This window comes from Athene cunicularia, assembly GCF_003259725.1.
Source record: "Athene cunicularia isolate RWA chromosome 10 unlocalized genomic scaffold, athCun1 chr10_part1, whole genome shotgun sequence".
In the NCBI taxonomy this organism is placed as follows: Eukaryota; Metazoa; Chordata; class Aves; order Strigiformes; family Strigidae; genus Athene; species Athene cunicularia.
In genome coordinates this window covers 16,947,238-16,970,858 of record NW_020799112.1, presented here as the reverse complement: position 1 = coordinate 16,970,858, position 23,621 = coordinate 16,947,238, and the positions used below count along the sequence as shown (strand labels likewise).

The 23,621-nt window shown below is 41.7% G+C and overlaps 1 protein-coding gene across 2 annotated transcripts in view; it reads right to left on the bottom strand.

The window, feature by feature from the left end:
• The window catches only part of CEMIP (cell migration inducing hyaluronidase 1), a 59,860-nt gene that overhangs the window by 33,137 nt on the left and 3,102 nt on the right, over positions 1–23,621 (bottom strand). The window contains exons 2-11 of one of the 2 annotated variants that reach the window (XM_026856327.1): positions 21,204–21,311; positions 18,168–18,320; positions 17,348–17,486; positions 16,322–16,558; positions 15,762–15,941; positions 11,616–11,686; positions 10,777–10,872; positions 10,026–10,147; positions 7,696–7,837; positions 6,664–6,855 (exon numbers count right to left, since the gene is read on the bottom strand). In XM_026856327.1, the coding sequence (XP_026712128.1) occupies positions 6,664–6,855; positions 7,696–7,837; positions 10,026–10,147; positions 10,777–10,872; positions 11,616–11,686; positions 15,762–15,941; positions 16,322–16,558; positions 17,348–17,486; positions 18,168–18,320; positions 21,204–21,279 (1,408 nt within the window). In that variant the 5' untranslated portion in view covers positions 21,280–21,311. The remainder of the gene's footprint in view (positions 1–6,663; positions 6,856–7,695; positions 7,838–10,025; positions 10,148–10,776; positions 10,873–11,615; positions 11,687–15,761; positions 15,942–16,321; positions 16,559–17,347; positions 17,487–18,167; positions 18,321–21,203; positions 21,312–23,621) is intronic. The other variant, XM_026856328.1, reaches the window with a different exon arrangement.

Sequence of the window (23,621 nt, the reverse complement as noted above, 5' to 3'; positions counted from 1 at the left end):
CTGCTGGGACACGTTTAGTGATGGGCATAAAAAAACCCAAAAAACCAAACCAAAACAACAGAAAAGAGGCTGCTCCATGGTGAGCTCAGGGAGTTCACATGGGGACGGGAGCATCTCACTCCGCAGAGCTACAAATTTGAAGTTAGGCTGTTCCTCACAGCCAGCACGTGGAGCCTTCCCAGAGATCAGCCACAAGATCTGAGACCCCGAGCACTGACCACGGGCAAACCCAAGCCAGGGGTTTGCAAACCGGCACTGAAGTAGTTGTATACTAAAAAGGCATCACTGTGCTTTGAACGTGGGAGGAATGTGTCTGCTGCGTAAGCATCAACGCCCATGCCAGTGACTGCCCAGCTGCTAACAAACCCAGGGGTCACTGACTCGCTATCTCCTCCTTTGGGCTCGATCTCGCTGCATCCCTCACAGACAGATGTTGCCCTGCCAGGCTTGTGCCATGTTAAAATCTAAATTAAACAAAGCCTGGAAATAACAGCGAGTACATCTCCCCACAACAGGCCTGTGTGATGGACTTAGGACAAATGCCCTGGGTTTGCTGCTGTATTTGTCATACCGGTGCCTCCAGTTAGTAAAATGTACGCTCACGGGGAACAACTTCTTTATTGTGTAGGCTTGCTTGGTAGAAGTCTTGATTCAGCAAAATACGAGCACATTTCCATGCTCATTACTCAGACAGTGACTATTAAAGTTGCCAGGTGTTGGTAAGGACAAGGTAATTATTAAAAGAAAGTATGCATTAAAACAAACACAGATGATCCACTAATCAAGGGCATGCTTATGTCAACAAAGCAATTCAAAGCTCTCCAAACTGCACAAAGCTCCAGGAAAACCTGCCGTGCTTGAAGCGAGCCATAAAACCCGGGTCTCAGGCCTTATCAAACCTAGGAAGGGGGTATTTTAAAACTATTTCAGCTGCTACAGACGTGGAAGAGTGCTCAGCTCTGTCAAGTCACACAGATGCCTCTGAAAACCCTCCCGGGTACACTCACACAGTCCTGAACGCCTTGGCTCGAAATGCCACAAATTGCTGAATCTCCCGTTCAGAAGTGAAACAGGCACTTGAAGGTCTGGGTTTGGTGAAGATAAAGCGGAGCTAAGATGCTCCTGGATTTGTTTTTTCTCTAAACCGTCTTTTGTTCTTTGGATTCTCTAAGGCTAAGACCCTCTCTCTCATGGTCTTTAAATATTTTTTAAACAAGAGTTTTTAAAGGAAATGCTAAACGCAACCTTGTCTGTTCAACCTGTGTATTTCAGTGACAGTGAATCCTTCAGGGCATCTTTAAAAACAGTGCCACTCATTGTAGATGCCAGCCCAGATCTCTGTCTGATTTAGCATTTTTGCCAAACATTTGTCATCACAGGTGGTAATGCCCCTATTGCTTCTATTTAATAATCAACAAATGTTCGCAGAGGCACCCTGTCAAATCCTCATTTTTCTGAATTATCTTGATGGGGTTTGCTGTTGCATCCCTAAGCTGCAAGCCTGTAATGCAATAGAGCACAGTTTGAGTGAGCTGACCAGCTTCTTGAGCCATGGCGGTACAATCTGATCTCTTAGAGAATAACTATTCCTCAAATTCATAACTTTTATATGGAAAATTAAGTTTCCAATAAAAAGACATACAGCAGAAATGATGAAACTTTATAAGGAGTTCAGAGTTAACTCAGCCTTCTTGGGACAGTTACCTGGTGGGTAACTCATCCTATTCCAGGCCTTCATCCCTTTTCTCCTTTGAGACCCTGCATGGTATCCCGCAAAAGTCAGAAACACACACCCTCCGTCCTAGGAGTCTGAAGAGCCTCGAGTCCACGTGGATATTATTAAACTTAAATAATGCATTGGATCAAAGCCTCGGTAGCAGTTTGCTTTCAAGGCTGAAATGAGTGGATCTTACAGCTGCAGATAGGGGCGACAGGAGGACTGATGTGGACTCAGGGCAGTGCCTCTGCTCATGTTAGCTTTAACTGTGAGCACTGAGAGGGCTCTGCGAGGTCTATTAATGTTTTATCCCAACGGCAGTGTCACAGCCTTTCCTAAGCCCTCTCTTGTCCCACCTAACGCCCTCCTCCTGCAGCAGGTACTTGGCACGCTAATGACATACTCGGTAAATTCTAGGTTGTCCATCTCTCACCTTCCAAGGTTTTCCTCTCCTTTTCCTGACACGTAACTTCTTGCAGCTGGGATGGGAAGATTAGGCAGGTGTGGTGGACAAACAGATCAGATCCTTCCTTAAATCAGGCCCAGGCTCAACTCTTCTGTACTGCTATGTAAACTGAGTTTGTTTCTGTCAACTCTGCTTCTAGGCAAAGCCCAGAGGTATAAGAAAGAGATCTGAAAGACTGTTAGAAAGGGCCATTTCACAACATTTCCTGACCAGCCCTCAAGCACCAGAGTTGCCTTAAAAATAAGAGTTTACAATCATAGAATGGTAGAATCATTTAGGTTGGAAAAGACCTTTAAAATCATTAAGTCCAACTGTAAACTTAACACTGCCAAGTCCCACAAACCCTGTCCCTAAGCGCCACTCTACAGCTCTTTTAAATACCTTCAGGGATGGTGGCTCAACCTCTTCCCTGGGCAGTCTGTTCCAATGCTTGGTAACATTTTCAATGAAAAAATTTTTCCTAATGCAGCCAAAATGATGCCAACTTATAAACAGAACCACCTAAGTCTTTAAATGTATCTGAATTTTGGTAGTGGCATAACTTCTCCCATCTTTACAGCACAATGAATGCTGGTAAAGGCTGTGAAGTTGTTAGACAACTACGTATTTACATTTGTAATTCAAAGTTCTCTGCATGAACAAGATCACAGTAAACTCTGTATCTCTCAAGTATTTGCAACCCAATAAGCAGGATTTAAGATATATGTGCTGGTAATCATAGATTCACCAGTATGTGGGATAACTGGAGTAATTATGCCAGGCACAAATAGTTTTTTCATGCTTTATCAAGAGCATATAGGAGCACAAAAGAGCATTTCATCATTTTTGTTCCATGGTGAAACTTATCAGCGTTAGTAGTAACTTCATACAGAGCAACCAAGATGCAGATAAGACTTGTTTCCCAGGGAAACTAGGCAAAATACTTGATCTTTCCTACTATCCAGTTCTATCATAACAACACAACCCTTCCTTCCTTCCTTCCTTCCTTCCTCCTCCCTCCCTCTGCCCTGTACTGTCGTCCCTCCCCAAACCTTGTGAAGTTGGAAGATCAAACAGTTTTAATCTGTTCCCACAGAGAAAATAATCTAGGCACAAAACTGACAAGCGACAAGTTAAACAAAGGAGGCAAGTGGAGAAAAAAGTTCCATTTAAGTGAATGAGCCGAGTCCTCATGCAAACCACACTTACTCGTGAGAGCCACAGTTTTAACATCAGCTAAGTACTCCAATAAAGGAGTGCACAGGATCAGTACCTGGGTGCCCTCCCGCAGTTTCTACACTGAGATTTGCAGAAGTCCACAGTTAGACAACTAAATCCTGCTAAAACCTGATGGCAAGTGAGTATTAATGGTTTTAAGCTGTTTTGAAAAGATGAGCCTCCAATCCATTTCTAGCAAGTAAAAGAAAGTATCAGTTTTCAACAGGAAGAATCAAACGTAAAAAGGACATGAGCTAACCAATGAGTGTAACTTATTTGGCACAATACACTAAAACTTATCTATTAAAATTATTATTAAAAGATGACAGCATCAGTTATAATTAAATCTTGGTATGCCAAGTGGTTGCCACACCAAATTGTCTGTCCACAAAGCAGAGGTTTGCTGCCTTTTTTTAAAACAAAGGGACTCTGAAGTCATTCAGACCTGACATATAGGTTTCATAAAAAAAAAAAAAAAAAAAAAAAAAAAAAAAAGATTAAAAGGGAAATAAACCATCATGAGTAGGAATGGTTTTATCATTTGTCTTCCAAAGGAGAGAATCTTGAAGTTCTCAGCTGCTAAACTAAAACTCTTAGGAAAATTAAGCCATTCCGCTTATTCCAAATGAAATCTGAGACCCTGTATGTAGATGTATCTGTGTGTGGAAGTCTTATCTCAGAAGGAACCAAGCAATCTTGCCTATCTCACACAGCGAAAGGAAGGCAGACATTTACAATGAACATCTTCTGCCCGCAGTTAGGAGCCAGATGTGGCCGTGCAAGCCCAGGCTGTGCAGGGGCGGCTCATTTGTGCTAAGGCTAGAAGCCAGCCCGCTACTCGCCAGCCATTTTTATGTGCTTGCCCTCTGTTGGCTATTCTCCCTTCGCACAGTGTTTGATGAGCCACCGGGACAAATAAAGCCCTATTTACAAGAGTCTCTCCGGTAATCCGCTGAATCCCAATAAGTTTCATCAAAGTCTGATCGCAGGACTGTGGATTTGCGTGTGCACAGACAGGGATCAGCGCAAGCCAAGCACTCAGCGTGGTGGCGTTCGCCTCCTCCAGCAACGTGCACACCTCAAACCCCACTGCTGTGGCACTGCTGCCTGCCTGGCAGGGCAAAGGCAGCTGCAGGAATTGCAGAGGGGAGGAGGCATGGCGAGCACCCACCCCCTGGCTCATTAGTGCTCATTATGCTGGCTAATTACACCTCACGGCACAGGGCAATGGATGAAGTTACACCATGGCTGGGCATAGGGATCTCCTGGCTCCTAAAGACAGGAGACATCTCAGCCTTGCCCAGGTTTTATTTCAGCTAGACTGAATTTAGAATCAGGCAGATTATTTTATTTTTCTAGTGTGAATGTGCTTTTGTTACAAGAAAGTTGGATGTGATTTTTATTACTGGACTAGATTTGCCTTGATTTATATAATCAGTGAAATCCCATTGACGTCAATGGAGTTGCCTGGATATAAGTAAGGGCAGACTTTGGCCCTGGTGTTCATGTCATCTGTGGTAATAAAAGGAATGTCCTAATTCTCTTCAAGAGTAATCGGAGACCAAGAGCACAATTACTTTAACAAGTGTTTCCACTGCTTCTTTACTTCAAATTCACATGAACTTTTTTTTTTTTTTTGCTTTCAACCTTTTATTAATTTCCTTAAACTAAACTGAGTTGTCATTGTTGCAGAAGGTAAATGTAATTACATGGATTTCACAGATCCATTAGATTATGGGAAGCCCAAGAGAAATCATTCCTATGTCACTTATATTTTTACTGATGATCTTCCAAGATCATCTTCATGATGTGACTTGTATCATACTAGTCTGGTACAGTTTTTCCAATAGCTCAAAAGTTGCTCAAGAAAAATATTCAGCTTGGAAATGTGTCGTCTTTGAAAGTACCAGTCATTTTAAGTCATAAGACTATGATACACTCAAACTGTGAATAACATTTTTCTTGGCTTGGTGAACATCTCTCTTTTGGGCCATCCAACAATGAATGGCTAGAGCTCTGTGGGGAGGCAGTTGCCAAAGGAAGTACATTTGTATCTTCCAGAAGATGTTGCATCAGAGATAATGGCGAAGCAGTTCATTTCACAGAACTGAGCAAACTCCCTGGTGCATTGGATATTCCAATGTTTTCTCAGAAAGATCTTACTGTAAATGCAGACAAAACCTCCGCCTAGAGCAACTGCTAGTGTGTAAGGAAAAGATAATGTAACACGCATGATTTATGACTAGGCAGATACTGCCTTTGAAACACAGCCTTAGCTATTACATGCTTTGATATTGTAAAGTAACTTTTGTTTTTGTACATTATAGAAGCTAAAAATTCCTAATCTATTCACACAAGAGGCAGTTCATCCGGTATTTCCAGGCTCTGCTTATCTGTGTACCAAAGTACAGTTCTAGAAGGGAAAGACCACTTCACAGACTCAAGTGGAGATGCAAATCTCCCACTCTGGATTTCACTTTTATGTTCACATTGGTAACAGTCTGTGCTTCGTCATGGTTATCAAAGGCCACTTTACAATCCTTGGACGCAATGTCTTTTCAATGTCTTTTCATCAAAAAGCAACTTGTTCTGGATTTGAGCTAGTCACCTTCAAGAGGAAAATGCTGCAGAGGCTGCTGCTCCTCCTGCTCAGACTAACTCAAGCAGCACCCTACCAATTCCATCCCCCCCGTGTTGTGGCTCAGACCAACTTGCCGGCCACATGACTCCTGAAATATTTGGTTAATACATCACTGTCTAGAGACATGGTAAATGAGAAACAGCAGCTTCAGTAGCACAAAACAGTATTTCTAAAATGTAAGACTCCAGTTCGTGTTAAATATAACTTTCTTAGGAAAATAGCCAGCTGCACATTACTTCAAAGCCTCACAGTCTCTCACGGTCTGCTCCTGCCCTAGGTCACTCTTCGGATCAGCTGTGCTCATCTGCTTTCTAGGAAGCGATACATTTTCAAATAAAGTTGTGTAAAATGGAACATTTCAAATACGTGACCTGTATTTGTCTCTCTCAAATAAATACATCTGTTCAACAATACGCTTGGGGACAGAAAACGGAGTCAGCTATGAAAAGGGAAAGCAGAAAGGAACCAGAATCAAGTTAGATGGCTTTCGAGCACAAAAAGCTTGCTTCCCAACAGTTTTTAGAACAACTAGCCGTCAAATTCAGGAATCTTTCCACTCTGCAACTCTTAATGGAGTCACCTCGGTGCAGGTGACGGAATTGGTGAACCGCAACACCGGCGTGACAAGCAGCAGCACCTTACCTGCCACCTTGACCTGGGTGGGTCTGCAGGCTCTGCATGGCAGTACTTGGAACTCCTCCGCCTGGTACATGGAGTAGTCAGTGCTTGCAACCACCAGCCTGTCTCCGGGTTTCCATGAGCTCACATCATCCACCAGATTCAGGACTGTGCTGTTCACGTTAGTGTCAATGGTTACCGTAAGCTTTGGTTTCACTGAAAAGCCAAAATGGAAGGGTGGAGAATTTTAATCTTATCAGAAAATGCTTGCTTTTTTTTTTTTTTTTTTTTTTTTTTTTTTTTTTTTCCTCCCCTGGAATGCCACCAAAAATGATGATTTCCTCATGCAACAAAAAATAGTTAATTCTTCCAAACATGCCTTTTACTGGCTTTGGCTTGGCAAGTTAACAAATAAGAAAGTGTTTTCCTTTAGTTGCAGGCAGGTGGATTTTCCACTAAACCCAGGACTAAATTTAAATGTAGCTCTTAGTGGCTCATTTTCACCACACCCACTTAGCAGCAGCACTTGGTAGGTGCTGGGCACTGTTATTTACAGCAGCCAAGTGGTCTTTAACTTAATGACTGTTTTTTCCAGCAAAACAACAGTCTTCCACCCTTCTTTTCCCGCCAGCTGAGCGTTGAAGAATCCTAATGACCTGTCTAATGATCTGGTTAGGGACAGCGGTGTTGGAATTAATAACTACAAAATAAAGGATTACTTTCAAAACCTGTTGTCTTCACGCACTCTGATTGACTAATCCTACCTCATCCCAAAATGCTTTAGCAAAAGACAAGATATTTACAGGAAGGGACTTGCCAAGTTTTTGCCACAGCCTTGCTGGGTTTTTGAGACACCACCCTTGTGCCTCTGTTAGTGCTCAGGAATTTTTCCTCAGATAAATCTTCAGCCATTTTATTTGTGTTCAGGTCAATAACCCAGTCAACGTTTTAGCTTGGGAAACTACTCAAGTTGTTCTTACACCGAGCAAGAGCCAGTCATTGGAAGACAGTATTTCTGCTTTTCCCTGGTCTGCCTTTCAAACATGGGGCACATACCAGATCTGCCACACAGGAACCGTACTCTGTAGTTCTGGCAACCCTCACCCGTCTGGTCCTTGCCATGGCACAGAAACCTGTAATCGTGGCCACTCTTGTAGAAAACCTCAGTTGTTAAATTAGCTCCATCAAGCGTCATTGCCTGTAATGAGAATAGAAATATAAAACATTGATGCCAACAGAAGAGGCTTTTGCTTTGTTTTGGGTGATGCACAACAGCTGTATAACAAAACCCTGGGACTGTTACGTGTGCTATCCAGTCGGCCCTCCAGCTGGTGCTCAAACACAGCTATTTTATCTGCAAACTGCATAGATGATTGCTAGGTGCGTGCCTTTCTCCCGTATCTATATTAAGACTGCGTGCTTTTCTGAGAGTATTCTGAGCTTCACTAACATCTGCCTCGATGCCCTAGATTTTCTCTTGCCATTGGTTTGGGGTCAGATGAAAACACTGCACACAGATGCTTGCACACAAGTGAACTCATGGTTTCAAGCCTCTTAACTGCCCTCACTCCATTGCTTGTGGCTAGGCTACGTCTGAACCTTGCAGAAGAAAGAGGTGGGGGGGTCTTATTTCTTCATGGCATGGATCAGTCTCTCTAAGAAAAAAACAAAGCTGCTACAATACCCACTGCTCCGCAAGAAACAAGAAGAGGTGGACGTTTCTCACATACAGGTACCAGCCTGTAGAGCTGCCTTGAGAAAAAAGCCTGTATCATGCCAAGAAGCTGTTGTAGCCTCTCCTGTGTTCCTGCTGAAGCAATGTCACCCCTCAGGGTCATGTTAAATTTCACAGTCCGGCTCTATAGCTTGCAGTTCTCTGGACCGTTTCACAAAAGCGTGATGCATTGCACTGGGCAATCCAAACATCACGTGCACTTTAACAAGGTACCAGGAGATAAGGCATCTTTCAGCGAAGGGTCTGATGCTGATTCACTCACTCATAAAGATGCAGACCTTCTTTATTAATGCATACACCTTCTTGCCATGTATAGGATTAGCACTGTCAGCTGGAGGAATGTGCCTCTGGCTATGCTGCGCTTCTGTTATTATCATCATATCTTCAATTTTTCTGTATGTAGTATAGCTGGAGCAGGCCAGCTGCTATAAATCAGTGTAACTTTATGAAAGCAATGAGCAACACCAGATTACACTACCTGAGGATTTGCCCTAAGATCTGCAGGATAAACTGAAAAGTGTTGTCCCGCTTTTAATATACATGGAAAAAAAAAAAGGTAACTCATTTAACAGAAGAGAAAAAAAAAGATTTGTTTCTTGAACAGAATAATATTTCTTGTTTCTTTTTTAATACACCTGCGAGAAGGGGCTGTATCATAACAAATATCTGACCCCTGTTTTGAACTAAGTTGTCACTTCTGATATACGTATAAGGAAGCAGAAATTAATGTGGATTTGCTAAAACCTGGCAGAAAATTATAGGCCAGCTTTTTCCTTTCTGTTCCAGAGGAGATTCTTTATAACATCTAGCCCTGGAAACTTTCTCTCATACTGTCAGCATTCCTGTTTACTTTGTCGCATTCTTGTAATAAGGACAACTCCACTGGTTCAGAGTATGCAGGAACCTTAGGTTCAGCCTCCCACAGATATGAAGCATTTTATTGTGCTTTGCTAGGCAATGCTTCTGCTATAGTTTGGTTTTCCAGGTAGACATATAAAGTATATGGTGAATATATGCAAAAAAAACTTTGCGTGGGTGGTTGTTTTTTTTTGTTTTTTTGGGGGGTTTTTTTGTCCTTAAGGAGGCTTTTGCAGTCTCAGAAAAGGTATATGATTTCTCCTCAGCATGCTGGCCTGATGGCATAATCGTGATGTTTGCCCCAAACAGAATACAAATTTCTTTCCACAGAGAAAAAACAATTGACTCCAAGAAATGGCTGCAAGCTCACTGGTATTTCTGACAACATGCTACAGCTGGTAGCTTTACCATCTCATTACATTTCGTGATTAATTTTTTAGGTAGAGTCCATTCCAGGATCATTTAAAACCTGAAATTTTCATGTGTTTTTTCCTTTTAATCTTCCAGTAGGGAACCACATATTTCATCATAGCATCTGTGCTGTCCATGACCCCATCTGTACTCCTTTCCATGCCAGAAGCCAGAATTTACTGAGAGGAGCTCAATTCTATAAACTTGTGTCTCGGAATGATACAGGCCTGAATACTGAATCTTGCTGGTTATGTATTAGAGCAGTAAAATAATTGGTGTCAGTAATTTTTGTTTCTAAATAAACGACAAACACGATTATTTTGAGTTCAGTACCAGTCCAAAGAGGACTTGCCCCTCTAAAGCAAGTGGTGATCTAGCCTACCTGGATGTCAATGGGTTGCCTACAGATTTTATCAGGATGAGCAGCTTTGAAGTCAGAAAGCTTCTCCATGTCCTTAGATCTTGCTTTATCAGGCTTCTCAAACCACTCGGTCCATTCTACATCTGGAGGCAAGCGCAAACAAGAAGGCATTTGAAAGTCAAGCTTAATGAATGCAGCAAAAATGCATGAAGCATAATATGATCTCAGATATCATTCACAAGTTTCTTCACTGATGATCTGATTCCTGCCTCTTCCTGCCAGTCTGTCAGCCGCCTTTAATGATGCTGTGAAGTGCAACCAGCCAAGGGAGAGCTGAGTTATTAAAAGCTACATAATTGGAGTATGCAGTATGAGCATTAATAATAGGTATGGATTTTGGATCTGTGTCCTCCTTAAGCTGCCTTCTCTGATCTTCAGATCAAGTTACGAGCAGTTACTGTATGTTGTCTGAAACATGGACATGATGACTATGCAGTCAAAAGGAGTAAGAGGTTGTGTATGATCTCTTAGATCATAACAGATGGAATTTCATACCCAGTGCAGTAAAGGAAAAAGGATCCCAGTTATTCGGAGAGTCCTGGAGACAATTGGGGAAAGAATCTGTGCGCGTTCTTTACTTGGGTTAGCGGTGACGTAAATAGCAGCTAGCAAGTCCACTCTTCTCAAATGGAAAAGTATTGCAATAAAAAGGATGATTCACCCTATTTGTCAACTCTCTACCGCGGAGTTAAATGTCAGACAGACCTCTTACCTTGAACCCACTCACTAGTGGAAGAGATGTTAAAATGTTCTCCATTCTCAGCTTTGAATAGTTTGAATACTTTAGCCACAGCTGACCCTTTGTGACCTGTAAAAAACAAACATCAGTTAAATCACTGAACGCAATTGATAAAAAGTCAGAACTGAAAAGGCAATGGTCCATCTGTGTGTTTGCGTATTTTGGCTACGTTATCCAGAATTAGCCCTGCACAGTTTCAAAAAAAAAAATTTACTGGTTTGGAATGAGGCTTCAGACACTTTTATAACTGCTTGGACAATCAGGAGGAAAAATTTTCAAAAATCAAGCGAGGATAAAAAAACCCAATGATTTGTAATATATCACTCTTTTTACTTGATGTCATTGCAAGCCATGTTGTTAGCTGCTCTTGAAAATGTCATGACAAGACGCAGACTCCAAAGTCTTCGCTTTGCAAGAAAATGGTTCTGCAGGAGTATCTGAGGCTACCAATCCAGGATATACGGATTAAAATTTCAGCTGGTGTGAACTGGGTTTGTTCCACAGCTTTGTATCTAAGAGAGGCGACGTCCGAGCTCAAAACTGTTGCGTGGATTTACGCTGCTGCGGGATCTCATCTTTTAGCTCAGGGTTTGGATAACCTAGGTTATACCCCACTTAGCTGCTCCAGCTGCATTAATGGGAAGAAGCAATTTATACAGAGAGCATTCAATTAAATCTGTCTAGCCATCAATTGCTCATGGCTTTGATGTAATGCAGTGTCAAGTGAAAACACCAACGACCAAATTAATCTCAGCCATAACTCCAGTAACTGCCAGAGATAACGTCTTGCCAGCGTTCTGTGTGTGAATTACCTTGATATTCAATATGGTCTTCAACAGAAGAGGAGGGATTTCCTTTAACAGTAATAAAACTCCATGGATGCCTGGAAAATGAAAATGACAAATGAACAAGTTATGTCAAGTACGAGATGCTTATTTTTTATAGCCCAATGTTCTTTCATTTCTCAGGGGCCCCGCATTGAAAACAGTCTGATTAGTGTGACAGGCAGCTTAGTTAAAATTAAAAATATCTTAACACCCTATATTTCTTCAGGAAATATATCAAAAGAGAAGGAAGTTTGAAGACAAATCCCGACTTAGTACACTCCTATAACAAGGGTGTTTCACTTTTAAATGAGTGTTTAAAGAGGCTCGTGTATGACAGACCCGATGGACACTGGCAACTCCTCAGAGACCCTGAAAATCTTTTTTTTTTTTTTTTTTGTGTGTGTGTGTGTGTGCGCATGAACACTAAAGAATATGAAAAGAAACCACTTCTGCTTAAATAAATTTAGTTCATGCTGAAACCTTGTATACCACAATTGTCTTTGGAATGACCTATGAGAATTTCTAATAGACAGACCGGCTGGCAAAGGACAATAAAACCCACCTAGATGGTCTCTGTCTATCTAGTTTCCTTATTTTGAACATTATACAGGGATAAAGGTTTAGGAGGCTGAATTGTCTGTTCAAATCTGATCCCAGGTCAGAAGTAAGTTCATTACTGCCTGACGGTTATTGGTTGAGTAAAGTTCAATAGCTATCAGCAACACTGGAGAATGACCACATGGATGAGTAAGCCATGGAGACAGAGACTAAAGTGCCTCCCAGTCTTGGAGGTGAATCCTATTAGTAGGGGTCAGGAGGGAGTTTTATCTTCGAAATAGAAGTAGTTCAGGCATATCTGTTCTTAATGACTAACAGAATTAAAAATGTGCCTTTAGGGTGGTAGGGAGACTGTCACCCCTACCCTGAATTTAGCAAACTGTCCCATAGATTAAATCGTGTCTCTATAGGTATAGACACCCAGTGATTTCAATTCCATCAGGATTCACCCTTGAGTCTTGCAGGTCACCTTACATTTACCATCTGCTGGTATAAGTGAAGATATAAACCACCCTGGGACTTCAGAAGAAAATACATACAGACATTGACAGATAGCCACTAAAACACGCACAAATCACCGCTGGCGTGAGCTGGGCTTTACTGGGATTCGCGGCTTTGGGGGCAGCAGGAGCAGGTTCTCGGGGCGCACTGGTGCACCCCACGCCGTGCCCAGGCCCCACACACGCACCGGACACAGGTCCTCAAGGGGAGGCTTTCCCAGCGGCGTGTCCCCGGCCCCAGCACAGGGCAGGCTCAGCAGAAGCTGCCAGCACAACAGCCTCAGGAGCCAGCCAGCCAGCCAGATGCTCCTGCTGGAAAACCTGCCTGTGCGCCAACTGCCGAAGGCACTGCCGGGCTGTGATCTCCATCCAGGGAGAGAAGGGGGATGGAGGCAGGAAGGACACTTTATCACTCAGCAGACAAGACAGATTATTTTTTTTATTATTATTATTATTATTATTATTATTATTATTATTATTATTATTATTATCATTATTATTATTGGGTATTTCTGGTCACCAAATTTGAACCAAATGACAAAAAAGATGATGGCCCAAAAATAATCTCAGAAATAACCTGAAGAATAAGAAGCTGCCTAGTTCTGCAAATCAAGGTTTGGCCCCATTTCATATGTTAAAATACTTGTTTATCACAGTTGTTTTATCACTAAAAATAGTTTTAGTCATTCAACCCTGACATGTAAGGACACATGAAATCTGTGTGGGCTATTTGAAATGAAGGGACCAGTAAATCCAGAGCCAAACCAGTGATATCTGGGTGGGATTCCAGAGAGAACAACTGTGTCATCAAGTGCAGAAAGGCTTTCTTTTAGTTTATTAGTAGAAGAAAAAAAACCCTCACACTTAAGGAGTAAACTCATTTTTCAAAAGAACAACAACAGAAGAATGCAAGATTTTCCTTTCATTCCTAATGTTCTGGACTCTGCAAATAGGCAACTGAAAGAGATGCCAGGAGCACAGAAACATTTTTGGATAAATCAGCACTGTTCATCAGCTCTGCTACAGCAAGGGGGAGTCTCACATCTTTACAGTCTGGCTGAATAAGGAGCAACTGGAGATAGGACAGGAATTTGTCCATGTAACCCCTGCCATCACCCCATTCAGAAAACAACCCAGTCTGTGGCTGAATAGCCTGACTCAAGTGGCACCTCACAAAATGTGAAAACAGAAATTTTCTAAACCAAATTACTGCCTGGTGCCTACGCTGTTATTGTCTCAGCGACGCCCATAGTCAGCTCAGCTGTCACCAGGAGCTGGGATCTGACAACCAGGATTCAGCCGGACCAACCAGCAAACCCCAGGTAGCTACATGTGCGTGTGTAATTTTCCTCATCCTGAACTTTTTTTAAGATCTTCCAAAAAATTCCAAAAAGCACCTGTCAGGTATATACATACTTATTCATAGTAATAGATGTGTTGGAAACATAAACTATCATGTCTAAACCTTGTTACACTAAATTGAAGTGGAAGTTCAATTTATATAAGGAGAAAAGCTTGGATACATCTGACAAAGCTGTCTGTGTTCCTCTCTGCCATCTAACTGCCTTTGTAAATCTGGTCCCAGCTGCCATCCAGACAACGTTTTTGTTTTGTTTTGGTTTGGTTTTTTAAGTTGATGAATTTAAACACTGAGAACACACCTAAAAATAGGATTTTAAATAATGCACCAAGATGCAGGTATTTTTTCCACATACCAGTATGCTGGTGGGAGACAATATTGACCAACTACTACCACATTATTATACCCACAATATCCCTATGATTTACATAAGGAAATATTGTGGTATTTCAGATAACAGCATGGCAAGGATTAGCTTTCTGACTGCAACCAATAGTCATGTGAAAAGTCACACTTCCAAGGATGAATTTCCATGGTATTTCCATTATAAGCATTTACAGCAAAGAAGTGAGAAACTAGCATTAAAGCACCACAGCAGCCTAAAAACATCAAGTGCAATTTACTTTTATAAACATATGCAAAACCCATCAATTTCTTCCTGTTGCACAACTGGGGAAAAAATAAAAAATAAAAAAGTATAATGTCCAGAAATCTTTCTCTGTTTCCCTAATTTCAGTCTTTGAAAAGAAACCCAGTATGTTACTGGGCTTTAATATGGGGTCTGGGTATTTGAGAGCAAGCACTGCACAGATGGAGGTGGCCTGGGTTTGGAGGGTATTTCTGCAGCTTTGGCTGAGTCTTTGAAATGCATTATCTGGTGCTCAGGAGTCCCTGTAACATTTGACACAACCTTTTCATCAGCCACCCCAAATCTTACTCCACTTCCATGTGCCCAGCTGACACGTCTGTTCCCACAGACCGCTGTATTGAGTCACTTCTCCCTGCAAGGCAGACTTTATTTTTTGTTTGTGTTCTGCAGTGACCCTCTTAGTGCCTCTTAAAAAACAAAACAAAACAAAACAAAACCCCAATGTAAATTCAGATAAACACAAAAAATATAATAGCTACAGTTGGGTAAATAGCAAATATTCTCAACAGTGTGTGTGCCAACACAGACACTGTATTGGCCACAGAAGTGTTTACAGTCCACAGCATAAATTCATGCTTGTTGAATTTCTCTGCTGCACAAGTCCCTGAATATGTATTGGTCAGGCTGAAGAATATGCTGTATGTACGTCTATATGTATTTAGCTATGGCTACACGGCTGTTATTCCACCCTCCTTAGCGGTCAGCCCATCCAATTCACTCTGTGTGTGTAGATAAGCTCTTAAATCTTTGGGGGATGGCTTGAAAATAAGTTAGAATAAGTAACTTGTGGGAACAATATCTTGGAAAAACATCTTTTTTAATGCAAATCATATGCTATTCCTCAATCTGCTAATAAAAATACCCAATATAGACACTGAGTGCATCTTAAAGTATCTAATTAACTGCTAAAACTTCACACTGAGAAGTTTCCTTCTTTTTTTTTTTTTTTTTTCCTTTTTCCCATGTGAAAGAACTTTGTGCCTTTGAGAGAGCGGAATTATTTGGACATCTCAGGAGCATAATAAAGCCTCTGTGCTGGAAGAACTGGCAGGACTGGCACATACCTAAACCCAAGGTGGAGGAAATGCTTGCTGCCCAGTTTGGTCATTGCTTTCCTGGCTGAGTCGTCCAAGTTTCTAGATCCTTCATCATTCACTGCAACCGACAGGATCATGCCGTTTGCAACTTTGCCCAAATACTGGGCAAGACGTATGCTTTCCTCTTTTGCTCTGTAGGTATCAAACCTTAAAGTGATAAAAACACCCGAATACATTTACTTCAGTGAGCATCGCAGCTTTATGTATTGAAAAGTGCTATAAAGAAATAACTCTTTTGTATTGTTTACAGTAGTGATATTATCCAGTTGCAAAAGCACTTGTCTAACAGGATATACTAGGGGTTTCTATTAAGCTGAACTGATTAAACTCTAGTTGACAGAATAGCAAGGTAGTAACACTACTCACTCTTTGGTTTTGGAGATTACTGATCTAGAAAGAACCGTATACACATGCAATAGCACCCATTTGAACAAGATGCTAAAATGAGTGTTTCTGAGCTTGCTGAGATGCTGTCCCCAAGCCCTACTCAAAGATCATCACATCTAGACTGTTAAAAAGTCACTCACCGATCTGAATGGACAACTGCCCCCGTCTTTGGGTCAATAACATGGACAATGACCCCCCGATGGCCCCAGCTCCTTTCAAAGTAATATCCACCTTCTTCCATGCCACCAGGATGCAGAGTCTTGTTTAAGAAAGTCCAGGACAGCTTTTTCTTTCCGTGGATCTCAAGAACGCCACCTTTACTTACTCCAAGATACTTCTGCCCAAAGTAGGGATTTGGCTGGCTGCTGTCATCCGCTCTGCAGCAGGAAGGGAGAAAAGGAACCAGTTTTAGGTTTGTATCTGACACTCAAGGAGCCCCTCTCCTTGTTCTGCTACAGCCCAAGGAGAGAAGTGTCAAGATTTGCAATACATTTCTTTGAACTACTCTAAGAATCAGCAACTGCCCACATTGTAGAGAAAATAAATTACTTGACATAATACTAGCAACTATGGAAGACCAGCAGCAATCTGGAATGCAGATTACACATGTTATTATATTCTTTATACCCAAGCCAGAGGAGGTTTGAAGCCCCGACTGAATGACCCATTTGTGGTTTTGAATTCTGGAGGAAGTTAGGACCCTAACCAGGAGCTAGGAGGTCTAGTCATTGTTAAATATGAATTTGTCATCCTTGAAATTCTAAGAGATCCCGTAGTGAGCTGGAAGACTTAAGTGTATTATCCTTTGGCTCACCACTTTCACGCAGAAAGAAAGGATGTTTGGGGAGGAGAATTTTCAGAATAAAAGAACTCCTCCGGTTTTAAGGCTATTCTGGAAAATCAGCTTGCGTGGTGGCAAGGTACATGCTGATTTTCTGGCATGACCAAATACCCCAGTGTTCATCTCCCAGTAGGGTTTGAAAACCAGAACCAAAACTGCATCAATTTTTTAAAGGCCACTTAAGCTGTTTGAAAAGCTGCTGAACTTTCCAAAGAGCAATGATGATAAGTACATCTGAGAAAATTTAATTCTAAGGAACATTTTTGTTCCCTGTTGTGTGAGATCTCAGACAGTTCCAAGATAATAATTTATCATGCATACATACCGTCCATATAAGATGATAACCACATTGCTTTGGTAGGGGCACATCTCACTGCCAATATGCAGCTCTCCATCATTTTCAATGAGTATATGTCTAGTACGCAAAATGATAGGCTGCACATCATCTTTAATGACCAGTTTTCCTAAGTAGAAAAGGTTATGACATTCGCTTTAACACACATCAGATGCTGTGATACCGTTGTGCTAAATCCAGTGCAGGGCTCTTCATCTCATTTTTTTTTGAAAAATTCTGCCCGTCCTCCCCAAAAGAGCTCTCAACACAATTCCTAAAGACATTACATCGTTTTTCTTCAGTCCAATTCTTAAGGAATTCAATTAAGATTTGCACGGAAGAGGACTCATTCAAAACTGAGACAGAAATTCAGAGTTAAAATGAATAATAGCTATTCATGCTAGCAGCCACCAGCAACACTATGACTCTGTCCTTAGAGACAGAGAGGCACATACGTATCTGCCCTGTCCCGAGACCCCGAGAACACAACTATTGCAATATGATGTTATCGGGACCATGATTTAATAAAAGAAATGTTTTTGAAGCAAAGTAAAGAAGTTGAACTAATGAGTATACTGAGCTACTTTTGTAAATTCTCCAGACAGGACAGCAAATAGATTGAATATAACGGCTAAAGAGCCGATAGCATCTCAGCTACCACCCACACTTGTGCTGAATTGCAGCTCTGTCTGTCCAGTAGACACCAACTTCTCAGCAAGAAGCAGGAAGCTCTCCCAGCACCAGACAGAGAGATTCGAATAGCCATAGTGGAAAGCACACTTCACCCAGTCCTGTCTCTAGCACTTTTTACCTCTGTCAGTGATGTGGATAGAGTGGACAGTCGCAGAAGAAGAGAGAAGGAGCTTCCTGCCATTACGGATTTCAACGCGGTTTTCTTCATTGTGACCTGGGTTCCAGTCTTCTAACTCAGGATCCTTATCGGGACACGCGACAGCTGCTTCTGCTGGGTAGAGATGGAGAGTGAAGATGATTACTGTTTGGTGCAAGACAGAAAGCTCTGTATCAGGGCATCTTCACATTATCGTTCTTAATAACCCCCTTTGCTGACTCCCTGGAACACAGAAATATCTCAGTGCAGTAGAGTACATGTGGGTCATGAACAAAAAAACCCAGACAACAGCTTAAGCTGTATGGTTTTCCGTTTTCTGGAAGCATGGAAAAACCCACTACCCAATGTAAAGGAGCCTTGCGAGGGATGCAGTTTCCAGAAAACTACTGAGAAGAGGCTGTAACTGAGCCCTTCCTGCAGTGACATGCAGCTCTGTCCAAACCATCTGGACACAAAGCCTTTCACAAGACCAGGGAAGATGTTGATGAAAGGATAAAACAACTGCTACCTTCAACAGTGCCCCCTAAACACCTGTGAGGTTTGAAAAGCTTTGCTTAATGTAAAGATGCTAAAATATGTCTGCATGCTGTGTTCTCACTGGAGATGGAAAAAACCGCTCAAACTAACATGAGAACACCAAGCACCAAGGAATTACCAGTCCAACCAGTAACAGAGAGCAACAGGAACCTCACAAGAGAGGGACTCTGAGATCTTCCAGGCAGAAGCAATAAGGATTCATTTGCTTTGAGCTGACACATCACCAGTCTCCACACACAAATTTGATTATGGACTGCCATGACGTGTTAGCCTAAACGGATCTCATACCAAATCCAAGAGTCCCACGTTGTCAGTATTTACTTAAGATAAAAATTTCCCTGATACAATCTCACTCGATATGTGAGCCTCACATCTTACCCTAATCAACCAAACTCTGAGTGTGAGTCCCATGTGTGAGGCATATTTTCTGAGGGTAGAAACCTTTCTAATCCTAGGAAGCTGAGGTCAGTGGAAGTTGAACAATGAGCCCTTTGCCATCAGAAAGGGTTGGGAGTTCTCACCAGCTCTCCAACTTTTATCCTTTAAAACAAAAACTACAGGAAAACCACAGGATCCACAAGTCAGTGGTAACAGACATGGGATAAACACCTTGACTTCAGCAGGGTTATGTCTCTGACACTTAGCAGAGTTGGGTGGGTTTTGCCCCGCAGATACTAATGCATTCAGTTAATGGCAAGGACAACAAGGTGAATCCACGCAAGGAAACACGTCCCCATGCTGGTGTAGTTGACAGAGAGCTGTTGTGCACTGACACTGTGAAACTTGAAGGTCATCTGTAATTCCACAGCAACAGAAACAAAACCTGTCCATCTGCATTCATTTTTCTCTTCCTTCACCAGTTTCATGTCTTAAGGAAATAATAGAATTGGACCAGACACTGCCTTAACGTCTCCAGAGACCCATTAAATGTCAGCTATTCAAGGTAAGCAACGGACATCTCATGTGGGCAACATATGCCTGGCTCTCTGCAAACTTTTTCCATACAAGTGAAGTGACCAAATCAGAGAGGGCTAATAATCTACCAGGTAGCAAATAAAATACTGATAAACATCCAGGACCTGATTTGATACCACTTGTGCCAGCTGGAAGTGTATCTGTAACATCAGAAGCACTTTTTCCAATTTACAGTAATTGAGGAAAATAAGAAGGAGTTTCTGGATTCCTACCAGAAGACACACAGAATTACTAAGAGTTGAAAAAGATAAATATTTCAGGCAGGAAATTGGACTTGCATTGGAAATAGATGTTCAAATATAACTGTAATACACACCGGCAATAAATTTTAAAAAATGAGCTGTTATTCCCACAGGAATAAGGATAATAGGAAAATTTGCTCATGATGAGAAGCTAAATAAAACAAAAAGAATTGATTCAAACGTAGAGGTATAATTTATTAACTAGATTAAGGGGACACGATAAGAGCTTGTTCATTTTTCCATTTACTTGGCTATGCTAATGTCCAAAAGAGCTTCATGCAGTCTCAAAAGATGACTTCTGCCCTCATTATTTAGAAATAGAGAGGTAGACAGTGAAGTCTAAGGGGAAATCAAGAGGAATTTATACTGATGTTTGGGACGACAATCAGCAAAAGCCAACACAATCTCAAACAAGGACTCAAATTCCCAATTCCTTTAACCAATTCATCCCAGAGAGCAGGAGCCATGCACGTCACCCGCATCCGCTGCCCAAGGACACCAGAAGCCTCAGCACCTTCCGCCAGCTCATCCAGGTTCCTTGACGCCACGATTATTGCTCTCATTGTAATTTTTTAAATAAGAGTGCAACTTCTACCCAGCACAAGGAATTAACTGAATGTTTTGTTTCTTGACCAAAAGGGCCTGAGCACAGCAATGGAAGGTTGCTTCATGCAGCTGCAGCGTTGGGGGCAAGACACATGGTATCTTTGTTTAAAACAGACACAAAGCCCCAAATTATCTGTATTTAGAATATGTATATCCAGGTTGCCTTTTCCCCTTTCCCTGACTGCTTAGGAAAAGGGCTACTTGGCAGAGACAAAACCAAAGGGGCAGATACGTCCCACCCCAGAGATTTTGCTGTTTGGGCTCAGGCAATGCAGCAAAATGCTCGACTTCACCTCCCACAGCCACAGCTATTAGGACGTGAGGTTTCCTTTGTTATTTCCTTGTGGCAGTTCCTTGGATTTGGGCTTGTTTTAAGAATGCGTGGTGGAGTCTGAGGGATTCCTTGAGGGTACTTTCACCTGCTCAGAAATTTCAGTCTTTGCCACTCCAGCTGCCCTCGATCAGGAGTACTGGCACATCAGAAACCTGCTTTTCTCCTGAGTCTGCTCACTCTGTCCTTGACTCATACATGACGCAGAGTGAAAAGCTGATCAATCTAAACCAGCAATGTCTTTATTAAAAATAGTGTTACAAAACATGCTTTTTTTTTTTTTTCCCCCATGGCAGGAAAACTTACCTGTACTCACAGAAGAGATTACAAACAGAAGAAAAATAAAATTTTCAGCCAGAAACGTTGAGGTATGTAGAGCCATTCTTCAGGATTTTCAATTCTCTGGATGGATACCTGTGAAGAGAGAATATTAAGCAAATGTCTTTTTTTTTGTTGTTTTTTTTTTTCCCCCCCCTAGCTCATGCAAAAATGATTCACAGCACAGAAAAAGGTTATATACAGATTTATGCCAGGCACCTTCCATTCCCATTCAGCTCTATGACTGAGAACACTTTCACGCCGCTTCAGGACCAGACTGAACAGAGCAAGAAACCATGGGCAGCTCCTTACCCTTTGTTTGGTTTAGGATAAACCCACTTGGAAATCCAAATAGACACTCAGAAAGCAACCTCCAGATGTAGCCAAAATGCCTCAGGAATGCAGTATAAACACAGCCAGTGTCAAGGCTCTCTAGGGCTGCATATTCACATGTGCAAAAAAAAGTAATGAAACACAACAGGGAAGGCGTTTGCCGAGTGACAAATTTTCACGAAGTAAGCATCCAGTGGCACCTCTCTCCCCCGTACTACCCACACATTTTTAGCAGTGGTGTTCTGTGCGCCCCCAAGATAAACCATACACTCACACTTCCAGTCTGAAGCATGCAGTTTCTTAGATTTCGGATCCAGGAAAACATTGTCTGTTTAATACGCCGGTCCAGAATTTTCTTGCAAAACCAAAAGCTGCTTTTGAAACCAGTCTACCTTATGTTTTCATTTCTTTAGTAGCCAACCCCCAGCAAAAACAAACAAGCAGTGTCGTGAAAGTCAAAGTTAGAATTAATGTGATTCTCTCTGGTCTCCAGTGATTGATTTTGCAGCGCTGCTCCGTGCTCATGACAATTTATTGACAAGTGTATTCACACTGATCAAGGAACCCACTTCTTTATTCATAAGGCACTGTTTAAAATTCACACGTAGCCCTTGGAGCCATTAGGTTTTATCATGTAAGCCAGTATCTGAGGAATATTGAAGAAATTTATTTGTAGCTGTCATGTCACATCACAGTGATGAAATAGGATAAACGTATGCATCGCACAGCTTAGACACAAAAAAAAAAGCAACTCAAAAAAACTCCAGGGTGCCCCAATTTCTTTAGGGCAAAAAGCACATGTTATTTTTCATGTCACTTGTTAATATAAACCAAACAGAAAAAAACAAAAAACCAACAAGAGAAAAAGATACCCAAGAAGCCAGGATTTAGTCTGGAGCAAATTTTAGAGTGTATGTATGCAAAACACGTGTCTCTACTTTTCATAAAGGTGATAGCTTGAAGTACAAGTATACATTCAAACTACATGTAATCCAATGATGGTATTAAAAATAGCATTAGAACCAGATTTGCCAAGAAATATTCCAGCAGGAAAATGTTTGCTTGTTTTGGTGGAGTGTATTTGACAGCTGTGAGCTCTGGAAAGAGCATAGACTCAGGGCTTGGTACAGTCTATCAGGTGCTGAAATGCTGTTACAGAACAGTAGAAAAGAGGAATGCACTTAGTAACGCTATAACTTTGAATGATACACGTTATCAGAGAGCAATACCGTCGCCATGGAATTTGTGCCAGAACCAGGCTGCCTGTGTCTGACATTTTAACGGCATTAACCATCAATGTTTGATAAGCCAGGGCTCTTTTAAAGGAACATTATTAGAGGTATGCCCAAAGTACAGCAGTCACCATTAAAACGTCAAGATATATTAGTGGTTATCACACAGCCTAATCTGCAAACCTAATCGCTAGATTCTGCTTTAGTGATAGTGGAAAAACTAAACAAGTGGTAATACCACAGCATGGACATTGCAGATAAACTGTTTCTTATAGCACGGACACGGCTGAACGTTAGCGTTGCACAAAGCCAGATTCTAACTGGTAAGGCATTGGTCACAAAAATACATTCAGATGATATAAGAGTTCACAGAAATAAAAAGGATGGACTGATTTTTTGACAGTGATGGCATGCATTTGCTCCACTGTTGCTTCTTGGGTAGCGAAGAAATGTCTTTGTTCTGACCTATTAAAAACTCGGAGGAGCATCTCTGCTCCATCCAGTTCATGATCTTGTTTCTTACAGGAACCTGTAACAAACTGGTAGGAAATTAGTTTAAGAAATTTCACAGTCTTCGCTTTCTTTAGAGCCAAGAACTGTACAGTACTCACCACCAGGCTGTGCAAAATGGCTTCTGGTATTACATCCCCAGTTGCTCACTGGGGACTGCTTCACTGATTACAGCCATCTTCCACAGCAAAGATCACAACGAGCACTCACGCTGGAAAGTTGTGGCCTCTCTGGAGTCACCAGCTGTGTGCCAGGCTCCAGTGTTTTTGTAGTGTCTGATGGGCCAAAGAATATCCTGCTTATTTTGTGACTGAGGTAGGGCGTTAGATTC